Source organism: Anomalospiza imberbis, chromosome 1, assembly GCF_031753505.1.
Source record: "Anomalospiza imberbis isolate Cuckoo-Finch-1a 21T00152 chromosome 1, ASM3175350v1, whole genome shotgun sequence".
Classification (NCBI taxonomy): Eukaryota; Metazoa; Chordata; class Aves; order Passeriformes; family Viduidae; genus Anomalospiza; species Anomalospiza imberbis.
In genome coordinates, this window is record NC_089681.1 from 23,123,210 (window position 1) to 23,135,118 (window position 11,909).

An 11,909-nucleotide genomic window follows, 5' to 3' on the forward strand; every position below is an offset into this window, starting at 1 on the left:
AATGGGAGCTGACAACTACAGCTGGATACTTGGCACTGCTCTCTGGTGCTATTAAAATCAGCAAAAGCTGGCTCCCAACATCATCAGGACTGGGCTCAGGGGCTCAACCTTTTAAAAGGTGCATCAGGCCTCTCACTCAGTTTTCCTTTTCTTTCCAACAGTTTCATGTCACTGTCTTTCCCTCTCTTATAAAAGCAAACCAAGAAACTTTCAAGGTAGCTGGAAAGCACATTTTTTGCCATTCAGCCAAGCCTGCGTGAATCCCCCATGTCTTTCGAGAGCCACATAGGTTACCAGAACCCACTGTAATGTGACATGTCACTGCACACCGCGGTGATGGCAGCAAACCACTCCTCAAGCCCCAGCTGCAATCCACCAGCTTTGGTGTGGGTAACACTCGCCACAATGTGCAGGCTGGCACTAACAGGTTGGGCTCCCTCTCATGCTCCCCATCACAGCCCTGTCCCGAAGCAGCTGCTCCCCCGGGGGAGCTGGCATGGCACAGCAGAGCACAGCTGCGGTGCGACAGCCCACATCACGGCACACAGGGCGCGCACCCAGCACCGACAAACCACTCCTGTCGTCGGTCGGTGGCAGATCTCACTTCCAGGACATTCTTAACACAGTGCTAACATCTCCTTGGCCCGCCCCAATAAAAGTGTTGGTTGGTTATGCAGACCAAACACAGGGAATTCACTGCTTTAAGAAACAGTATCTGCTGCAGCTTCCTGCTCCTCTGCTCAGAAGACTCATGGATAATTTACTTCATCAGAAACAAGATTTTTACCTTATGGTTTTGTCTAAATAATAATAACAAATAGTAGAATCTAAAAACATGAAGAAATTTAGAGCTAAATCCATTTGATAGTGGTCTGGAGAGCTGGGAGGGTTTTTTTAAGCATGCATATAGAATTCCTCTTACGACAAGGACAGACTTCTGCAGAGAACACAGATTTGGCATCTGTCTTTTCCCAGAGACTGGTCTACAAAATCCTATCTTAAGGGACCATGAAGCTGCTGCCAGGGGCAGTTAAAGGAAAAAGAAGGGAGGTGAAAGAAAAGGAAAAAGACCAACCTCCTTTTACTTTTTCAGTCCCTCCACAACTTTCTGGCAGCAGTAAGGGCGCTGCAGCAGAGCCAGACAGGCTCCCCCCACCTCGCTCTCCTCACTGCCCCCTGAACCGCACCGCACGGGATATGCCCCAACAACCCACCTCACACTGCCACAGTCTGTTCATCCTCAGGCAAAAACCCATCAAACTTAATAGTCTGCTAATTACTGTGGCAGTTTAATAGCTACTCCACCATCAGAGAACTTCGTACTAACAGCATTTCTATAAAATTAAAGGATATTGTAGCTCATTAGCCAAGGGTGTTTCTGCAGCACAGTTATACTTAGCGGAAACAAAGGTCAGTGTTCTACCCAACCCTTTTTTAATCAGTCTTTAAGAAAGCGTTTTGCCATTGTACCCTTAGAAATCCCTAATGGCGAGTCAGATTTTATGAAGGCTGTGACTTGGCTAATTTATACAACAGCTAGAGAACTTCAAAAGTTAACCCAAGCTAGTGACGTTATTTAGTTCAGTGAAGCGGTTCATTTTAATTGGATTAAATTGTCATGGTTTTTTTTAAATTTCATATTTAAACCTCAGTTTATCATTTGCCAATATTTGCCCAAACACTGCATCAGTGTCATTTGCATACACCTTTCCTCAAGACAATCTCAGATCCACAGATGGAGAAGACCAAAACCCTCTGACCGGTCCTCGCTGGCTCCTGCCACGAAAGGGTGGGAGGCTCGCCGGAGAGAGGCTTTCCCAGAGGTACAAATCCCAGCAACAGAGCTAATTGCATTAAGCAGAGGACCCGGTTAGCGAATACACTCGTGGCACGGAAAAAGTGTAAACAGCAGCATTATCCCGAGCACCTCGCGAGCTGCATGGGGAAGGGCCGGCCGGGCGTGCAGCAGGCTCGGGCTCCGCGGAGCCGGGACCGGGGGCTGGCCGGGAGGCGCGCAAGGCGATCTCTCTGAAGGGTCTGGGAGGTCCTGAGCAGCGCAGCCAGGGGTTGCTGCCTTTTTTCTCTTTTTAGCCACGGGCCGTGAGGAGTGGATTTTGCAAGGGACGCTCCCGCCTCACCGCCCGCGAAGCCGGGGGAGGCGGCGATGTCCTCGGGCGGCCGCTCGGACACGGGGCGGCCCGGCGGCTCCCGGTGCTGGTGCGGGACAGGGTACAAGCCCACGCTCCCGGACCCAGCCCCGCGCCGCGGCCCCTCGGGCGCCCCGCGGCCGCCGGGCAGCCGCCCCTCCTCCGGAGAGACAGGGAGAGAGGCACCGGGGGGGCTCCGGGGCCGGCTGGCGGCTGGGTCATCGCCGCAAACTTCGGCCGAGCTTCGCTGGAGGGCGGCAGGGTGCTCCGCTGCGGCAGGGTGGTCCTCTCGGCTTCGTGGGGATGTTTGAGGTTTTGTTGTTTTTTGGGGGTTTCTTTGGGGTTTGCTTTTTTTTTCGGGGGGGAAGGGGTGTCTCTCTTTTCTTGGTGGGTAGGACGGAATGGTGCCTGCCGTTTGCAGACCGCTCAACTATCAACAGATGCCCCCCCGAGCCAGCCCAGTGCCCCGCGGACGGCCGCCGCAACCGAGGCGGCCACCCTCGTCCCGTCCCGTCCCGTCCCGTCCCGTCCCGTCCCGTCCCGTGCCCTCTGCCCCGGCACTCACCGGCTGCCCGGAGGCGCAGGCCACGAAGCTGACGGTGAGCGCCAGCCACACGCCCCGCATTATTCCCGCGGAGCCGGCGCGGCGGCCGCCGGGGGCCGGGCACAAAGGAGAAACCGGGGGCCGGCGGCGCTCGGCAGCGCCCGAGGGGCGCGGGGCAGGGCCGGTGGCGCCCCGGATCCGGCCCGCCGCGCTCCTGCCGCTGGGCTCCGCGCTCCGCTCTGGCGGGCCCGGTGCTCCGGCGCTGGGGCGCGCGGGCTGCAGGCTGCGCGCTGCCGGCTCCGCCGCCCTCCCTCCGCCCCGAGTGCGCGGCGGCGGCGCCGCGGCTCCCAGTTAAACCCCGCAGAAATTCCTGCAGGATTACAACACAGATTGGCAGCTCCCCCAGCCAGTGGAAAGAAGCAGCGCGCCGCCACCGCCGGCTCTCGCCCCTCGCAAATTCAAGCAACTTTCCCCCCCTCCTTACTCCTCCCTCTCCTCCGCCCCGGATCCCCACTCTCGTTCTCCCCCCCAGTGGAAAACATGAGCAGCGCCGCGGACCGACTGGACCGACTATGAGAAGGCTGGCCCCGTATAAAATCGGGGACGTGGAAAGGCTCCCCCTAAGCAAAAGAAATGCGGCCGCGGCCGCGTGTTTTTAGCGCTGTGCTGCGGGCGTTCGCACCGCTGCTCCGCACCACCCTCCCCGGGAAGCCTCGGTGGCAGCTTCAGGTGTCAGAAAAAAAGCAAAATGGAGGGGTCAACAATCAGGGGAAGCGGGGCTATCCCGAAAATGCCAGCTCATTGTGAATCCCTTGGCTTTTTGCCTCAGGTTTCATTTTTTTCAAGAATACTAGAAACTTTTAAGGGTGAGGGGCGGCAAAGTCAGAAAGGGCTGCGATTAGTATCTAGTTACATGGATCCAGAAGCTATGTCTTCAAAATAAATATTGCAGGAATTGACAGCACCAAGAATGTGTGCTCCAGAAGCCAAAACAAGAAGTCTTCCTACAACTAGTCCATGTTATTTCTCAACTGGGGAAAATGGTGCTTTTGCAGAGCTCAGGAGCCTCAGCCCGATCCACTTGCATATGCCAGCATGTTTCCACCACTGAACGTGTACACACATGTATCAGTCATTGGACATGGGAAAAGAGCAATAACCAGGAAAGCAAAATATATTAGTCTCACTTGCAAACTACGACTGGTGATTTAAGTCAGAAGGTAGCAAACAGTGTTCCATAGCCTGAATCAAAGGGTCACAAGCACCATAATGGTCTCTTTTGTTTGAGCAAAATCTATCTCTCTCAGAGGACCTGGGTCCGGAGAGGGCAAGAAAAGCCCAGGGAGAAACCCTGGGGAGATGTTTTTCCCAGGCGGATGTTTTTCCATGCCCTTGACTTTGCTTACCCTGTGCTCTGTGAAGAACTTTGGCCAACAGCTTGTGTTGAGATCCCAACCGCCTCCAGTTCCCAATATGGTTGCCTTCCTATCAAAATAGGCATGCCATGTAAGAAAATAAAATAATCTGGCACAAGCAATCTCACCCCACTCATCACTTTCCCAGCCTCTCCCAGGCAAACACATCCCTGGCGATCCCTGTGCAGTGTGGGCGCAGTGGCTGAGTCTGTGCTGGGAAACGGCAGGACCCTTCTCCTCAGAGAGGGGGCTGGCCATGCCTGGATTGCTCTTACTGTGTGCGACCCGCTCCCAGGAACGTGATACCTCTCAGCAGTTACCACACTTGCTACTTCTAAATCCACCTTCTGGACATGCCATGTCATTGATTTTTTAGGCTGCATTCCCCACTGCAATCCTACCAGATTTTCAGTGGTCTGCTCCTTGTTGGTGTCACACACACAGACTGTTTGATGTATTCCTTATATTAAACAGATTGTTTAATATAATCTTTCTCCTTCAAAGTATGTTGCAAATACTTAAGACCTAATTCTGTGTATCCTCTTCATTTGTAGGCAGCTGGATTGCAATTCAACTAAGCAACAATTTCAGCACTGTTTGATGTGGGTGAGTGAAGTACAGTGAAGCAAAGGGAGTAAAACTCCGCTTGGGCAAAATCTGTAGGATCTCACATAGGACTGCATGGGGTCTTACAGGCAGCCCAGTGTGCAGGGAAGGGAGAGATGGAGGTTGCAACTTGCAACAGAAGAAACAGAAAAAGCATTCCTTAACAGTAGGAAAACAGAACGCCACATTTGAAACAAATAACATAAAAGAGCAAATGTGAAGACAAAGACGCTGCATACGGGAAGCATCCTAAGGGTCATCAGACACCAAGGGGCAGGTGATATACTACATGAGGCTATTTCTTTTAGCGTTCTTGAACATTTTTTTAGCATTCTTTAACAGGCATGTCTTTTAACTTACAAACCAAGCTCAGCTTTACTTCCATGTTACAATGCATGATTATCAGGGTTTTACATACTTGGCAGAATCTATCACAGATCAAAATACCATCTGCAACAAGCAAAGAGAAGGCCTTCCTTAGGCAAAGATGATGGCAACATATGGGCTCCTCAGGGTCCACCAGTGTACTTTTGGGCAGTGCCCTTGAAGGATCTGTGGCTAAGACCTGCAAAACCTCCAGATCCTTGAGCCTCTGTGGGGGTGATGTCTGATGCCAAACATGAAGATAGACACAACACATTAATGCTAAAAGAAGCAGAACTAAACACCAGAAGCCAGACAGATGATTTGAAAAGATAGAAATGATCATGAGGATTAAAAAATAGAAAACTATTAACCTTTGTATTTCACAGAAATAAAATATTGTCCTGTATCTCACTTACTCCCTCCCCACTCTCCTGAGTCTTCTGTCTGAGAGCACCATACAGCATTAAGAGCATTTCCACACGTGGTCCCATGGAGAAGCAGCTGCAGGCCTGGGCATTTCTTACACAGACTGTCAGGCAGTGTTCACCGTGTTGCCTTTGTGTCACCCTGTGTCCCCCAGCCCTCCAGGGCACAGGCCACCCAGTGGCCAACATTGAGTCAAACAAGGCAGGAGTGGGATTCAGGTGAGATTAAGGAACGATCTTCACCAAGGGCCATTTTTTTTCCAAATATGTTATATGCTGAAAGGATGCAAGAAGATCTCAAGTGTAGTGTGTGCTGTGGGATTATCAACTACAGAAGACTCAAATGTGCACCAAATTTGAAAATTCAGTTTTCAGTCTCTCCTAAGGGAAGAGTTACTGGAATTTTAGGGAAGAGTCATAGTTAGAAATACATGGAAACTGTGCAGAAAGCAAGTTGAGAAATCTCGGGAATAAGTTTCCAGCCTACAGCTGCCAAGGCACCATTGAGGATGAATGTGCATCACAATTTTCTGAGTGCTTCCCAAGCATTCATTTTTCCATGGCCAATCCTGCAGGTGACTTGTACAACCAGCAGGGCTAAGGAAAGAGATCTGCAGGGGGAGGAGAGTTCCTAATCACGCCATTTCTCCATTAAGATCTGTTTGGTAATACAAGTTGTGGTTGAAAACGTTTGACCCAAAGTACAGCCCTGGGCCTCACACTGCAGTGGGTGACAAGGTGTGTTGACCAGAGCTGTTTGTAATGTAAATGGCTGATTTGTTGTATTTGTTGTATTTGACTGGTTGTATTTGTGCCCAGGATGGGGTAGCCTTGGCATCACATTCAAAGATCATAAGAGGTTGCAAATTTTCTCAACTTATTCAAAGAGAGACAGAACCTGTGAAAAGGAAAAATACAGCTGGCCTTCAATCTGTTTGAAGCCACACTGACAATGACCTGAAAAAAACTTGGTAAAATGTGTTGGTAGGACAGTTTAAAGAGATTTATTACCATATCCCCAAACTCCCAAATTTTATGCTTCTAATTTAAGAACAATAGAACTGCTCATTTCTATAAAAATATTTTTAAGTAATATTCTTCAATGTAATATTTTAAATGCAGTTGTGTTCATTTCTGTAGTATAATCTGAATTCGGGGATGTGGTAGAATGGGACTGGTACTCATGGGGTCATTAAACCACAGGAGAGGTGCCAGCAATTTTTGGTAACACATCAATGAATGATTCTTTTCTATATCAGTTCTTAACAGTGTAATTACATGAACATGCATCCTTCCTCAGCAGGCTCTTGTTCTAAAGGGTAGCTCTTCTGAGCCTCCCCAAAATAGTTTAGGACATGCTTGCTTCTCTTTGATCCAGAGGCCTCTTTTGCTATGCAGTTTCTGAATCATAGACATATGCAGGTTATTTAATTTTTATTGTATCTATAGTTTTATTTGGGTTAGATATGAAATTCAAAACATGTCTGCACAAAACCAGGCATCCCTGATAGCTGAAACAACAGCACAGCAGGAGCTAAGGGCATTGCTGAGCAACCAATGCTTGTTGTGTCTGCTGTGGCACCTCTGGGGCTGCACAGCTGGACTGTATGGGGTTTATAACGATAAGCTTTATATGAATGCAGCAGAAAGTCTGAGCACGGCCTGCAACAGCTGACAACAGAAACATGCAGCTGACAAAACTTTATTTTGTTCATTTTTCATAGACAAGTATAATGGTAGGGAGACATAATAAGAAAATAAAAGGCTGGCATTCAAGGCAGAGCACAAGCAGCAGCCTCCTACGAGATGGTGGGTTGGGTGAAACAGTCCAGAAGTAACCTGCACATGGGGCTGGTTTGTGTTTGTCACTGCAGCAAAGGGAGTGAGTATCCACACAAAGAGACAGAGATGTGCACCTGGGCTGGGGGCTTTGCTCCAATGGGGGATGCTCCAAGGGGGGATGTGCAGGGCAGCAGGGGGATCTGGAGTCATCTGTGCTCACTGAGAATGGTGTCAGCCAGCTTTCCAGGACAGCTTCTTTCAGAAAGTCCCAACCCCTACCTACAGGGGAATGTCCAAACCAGTCATTAATCCAAAGATGGCCTCTACACCTGGCATTAAAGTCCAGCTTTGGCAGCGCTCCTGGAGTAGGGTTCATCCCCTGCCATTCAGCAACTCACGGAATCATTTAAATGTAAATATCCCAAGTGCCCATGGTAAATATCCCATGCCCCAAGTGCCTTGCTGATTTAAGAATCTCTTTTCCAGGGTAGGTGTCTACCAAGAACCATAAGTAAAGTGAATGACACAATGCTGACAGCTAGAACTAACAAAAATGATAAAACTTGGCCAAAACCCACTTCTGTCCTGGGTACAGAAGCTTTGTCTTTGGACGTTAAATGCAGTAAGAAACTCAGTGTCACTTTGTGCTGGCCTCCTGAACAGGGTGAAATTTACCACTCTGACAATTCTAGCCAAGGCTATTGTGCTTTTTTTTTTTTTTTTTTTAATTAGGACAAAATGTACCTTTAAAATAGAAAAGGTATTTCTTTATCTCTGAAAGTTCTATTTAGAGCCATGTCTCAGTATTTGCCTGAGACATTTGCCTACCTGAAAGTGTCTCATATGTGATGATCTCCGCAAATGAAATGATTGATTTGACTGATTTAGTTTATTATCGCAAAAGATGATATCATAGTTAAGGTTTGTGTGCAGTACATCAGGAGAAAAATACAGAAGGGTTGGATTGAAACAGATTTTAATACTGCAAAGTATACTGCTCAAGTTAATGAAAGTCAGACATATATTTGGCTGCTGTTGATAACTGAATAATACAAGTAATTACAGAAGCATCTATTCAATTCCTGATGAACATGAGTAATTTCCATTATCTTAAAATGTGTGGGAGTTATGAATTAGAGGTGCAGTGATTGCCCAACATTTTTTCATTATTATATCTTGTTGTCAGTTGCTTATACATTTGCCAAAGTTTAATGCAGCAAGCTGAAATTTCCTACATTGGGTATCAGCCTCCAGCTGACTTTGTTTGTTTCATTTTATTTTTGTTTTGCAAATTTTATCAGGAATGCTGCATCTGTTTCCAAGAGCAAGGTTAGGAGAAAGTATGTTATTTTGTCTATAGTAATACACATTCTCTCCAAAATTTCCCTAAGAAGTTTTACCTCCATGCATGGAAAGAAAGCACAAAAATTTGGCAAAATAAATCAAACAAACACCAGAAATTTTCTTTTCAACACATTTAGGAAATTATTCCCAGCTTTGGACCATGTCTAAGCATTAATTTCTTTGCAGTTTGTACATGCTCAGTAGAGACTTGTTAAATTCTGACATCTAAAAATCCCACCTAGGCCAGACATGTTCCAGCTCAGAGCTATAGAAATCTTTCTGTGCTTGGTCTCCAAATAAAAGGACTGTAGAGTTCCCCTTGGCACTTGTGAGACAAGGTCTGCTGTGTGTGCCTGTGCAACAAGGGGAATGAGAGGGGAATTTGGTTTACTCGTGGAGGAATAAAGAGAGGTTCAGTGGTTGTAAGAGTTGGAGACTGAAGAAGAAGAAGAGGGGGGATGTAGGGGGGGATATGGGGAGGAAGAAGGAGAGGAGTTTGGGTAGAAGGAGACATTGGCACAGAGGGGCAAATGTCAGGACATCAGGCCCATGGTAGGTGATACCCATGGGGGCAGCAAAGGAGGAAAGCAGGACCATGCAGTGTCTGGGGTGGCTGGGAGGAGAAGGGAAGGATACAGTCCTGACCAAGACAAGATGAAAACTTCCATCACTGAATAACTGTGTTCTCCTCCAGACCCTGAAATTACACTGCCAGACATAAGGCACCATCTTCCTTTGCTGTCAGCAAATAGCAAAGGGAAGATGCCTGTCAGCCCCAATGCTCTTCATTGGCTGATCAGTAGAAATAATAGGCTTTTTGGTGAGAGATAATGTTGTCAGTAAGATCCATGCAGCAATAAGATCTGTGCAGTACTTTGTTGCAGAAATTTAAGGCTATGGACACAATGACACAGACGACTATAATTAAAGATGGTATCAAAAAGCATTAGTTGCAAGGACAACCTAATTTTTGATTTTTCTCAACATCAAGCACTTTGTTTCATAGCTTAAATGTTTTTATAGCAAAAACTTTCTTCATGTTGTTCTCAAAATATAATGCCCAACATGTCCCACTTAATTAATGTTGCCTGGCCCTGGAACTCTATACCCATATGAGTAATGCTTGCACACATGAAAAAATCACCAGAATTAGCTGACACCACTTATTACCTCCTAATTTAGGAGAGTAAACAGATCCTGAAGTACTTGCCCATTTAATTCACTGAACATACTAAAGTTAGTCCAGATTTGTGTGTAATTAATGAAAGTATTTTAAAACAGTATCTGCTACCTCTTGCCTGCTCCTACTTTGTTGTTCAGATATAAATATATTTTAAATAAACATATATTCCAACAGCAAGTGAGCATCTGTCTATGTCAAGCCTTATCACAGCTATCTGGGTTTTTTTGCATTTCTGTTTCTCTCTTTGTTGGTGTTGCTTTTACCTTCTCAGGATGGAACTGGATCTACAGTCAAAAGAATGAAATAAAGATGTGTCCAGGTTTTGCATGTTTCAGCATATTTATTCCAACTTCAGGATATACATCCTGTGAGCATCAAAACAAATTAGTCTACAGTACAAGGAGAGTCTATGGTCTGGCTGTTTTCAAGAGAAAATGCAGCTGGACTTTTCGTGCTAGAGAAAAAGCTTCATTTTCCTGCAGCAAACTTTTATTTTTTGAGTCTAATTGCAAACTCCTCAGGTATGTAGAAAAAGCTGTTTATTAGGGATTAAATGAAATAATAACCACTGTCCCTCAGAGCTTGTAGAACAGTCCCCAGGGAAGTCTGGTACCCGGGTGAGAAGAACCACCACCTACTGCCATGAGATGGAGCGGTCTGGGGCTTCTGCTGGCTGGAGTATCCCTCATTTCAGGGTTCTTAAACCAGGGTAGTTAGTACACACGTTCTCAATAATGACCAGCTTTCTAAGATAGTAAAATGGCAATTATGCAGGGCTGCAAGCAAAGGATAGATTCTGAATGAGAGAAAATGAGTTCAAAGCATGTGATTAAATAGTGGTAGTCTTAAGATCTTAATTCTCATTTCCCACTATGTGAAGCAGGAGTAACTCATTTGTAGTCAGTGAAGCTACAGAGATGTAAAACAGCATTGCAGGAGAATCAGGCCGTTGTTCTCTGCAAAACTCACTGATAAGATATTAATTACTAAAGAGAAAATGCCATCAAAGTATTTGAAATGCTTTGCAGAGTTCAGGAGACAAACTCATTAAATGCTATGTCATACAGGGAATTAGTTCCAAATTTGTGAATGTGGAGAACGCAAATGCTGCACTACAGATAAATGAAAGATCATCTTGAAAGCCTTCTTCAGAAGACCACTTGTTTTTGGAGTGGGAGCCAACCCCACACATTACATCCAGAGACGTGAAACAATTCCTGATAAAATAAATCACCCTGAACCTTGGTCCATCTCACATACTGAATGCCAGCCAACTGCAGTTGTTTAAGGTTTGTAGAAGTTCACTGGACTCTGTTTCCTGCCCAGCCTGTCTCCCCTTCTTCCCCTCCACACATAGCTCTCATCTTAGGTCAAGTAAATCTTGGAAGCAGAAAAATTAAACACCATGTGGGGTCTTTCTAACTGAACACCCAGTTAAGGCACAAGAAATCTCTGGGAAAAATCCCACCTCCAGGGATATGATAAAATCTATGGTAAAATTTTCATTTGATCTCTCCAAGGGCAAGATTTTATGCTCATCCTCAGGATAATCCCCAGATTGTTTTTCAGACCCTAATTGCTGAGATAGGGTGACCAAGGATTTGAAGATTCTGATGTCTTTTTGAACAAAAGCCCTGAGGAGTTAACCCTCGATTAAATCCACCATGTAGGAGATGAAGTGTATTAGTATACAAGAAGGAGCAGCAGAGGAGTTATGAAATGACCATGTCACAGGACACAGTGCTGTGAGCCTCAGCCACCACATGTGCAGTGTCCTGCTGGCACACCCTGGATGCTGAGGTTCTCAGTCCAACATCATGGTTGTCTTGAAGGCACATTTCTCCCCCAGGCTATTTGCTCCAGGTGTGGGCAAGAGCCCTATGGCAAGATGCTAGGAGTGAGGCTTCTCAGGGTCAAGATCCACATCTGGCTGTGTGATGCAACAAGTGAAGCAGGACAAGAAGATGTACTTGCCACATGAGACAGGGGTAAGGTGAAGATGCCATGGTAATATGTCCCGAATATATGACCTGTGTGCAACACTGTCCTGGGATCTGATGGGGTGATGGGGAGATCTGTGTGGAGGACAGAGCCCTT

The 11,909-nt window shown here is 46.6% G+C and overlaps 1 protein-coding gene and 1 long non-coding RNA gene across 3 annotated transcripts in view; one reads left to right on the forward strand and one right to left on the reverse strand.

The window, feature by feature from the left end:
* SDC2 (syndecan 2) overlaps positions 1 to 2,997 on the reverse strand; it is a 60,767-nt gene extending 57,770 nt beyond the window's left edge. Inside the window, exon 1 of the mRNA XM_068184376.1 lies at positions 2,713 to 2,997. Within this exon, the coding sequence (XP_068040477.1) occupies positions 2,713 to 2,772 (60 nt within the window). The 5' untranslated portion in view covers positions 2,773 to 2,997. The remainder of the gene's footprint in view (positions 1 to 2,712) is intronic.
* Positions 2,998 to 3,547: 550 nt separating this feature from the next.
* LOC137470757 (uncharacterized) lies at positions 3,548 to 11,067 on the forward strand. Of its 2 annotated transcripts, XR_010997243.1 has the most exons (4): positions 3,548 to 4,712; positions 7,772 to 7,949; positions 10,084 to 10,333; positions 10,880 to 11,067. It is a non-coding gene; the product is annotated as an uncharacterized lncRNA (long non-coding RNA). The 2 variants fall into 2 exon arrangements; XR_010997240.1 differs by lacking the exons at positions 10,084 to 10,333; positions 10,880 to 11,067 and having other exon boundaries at positions 7,772 to 8,055.
* The last annotated feature ends 842 nt before the right edge of the window (positions 11,068 to 11,909 follow it).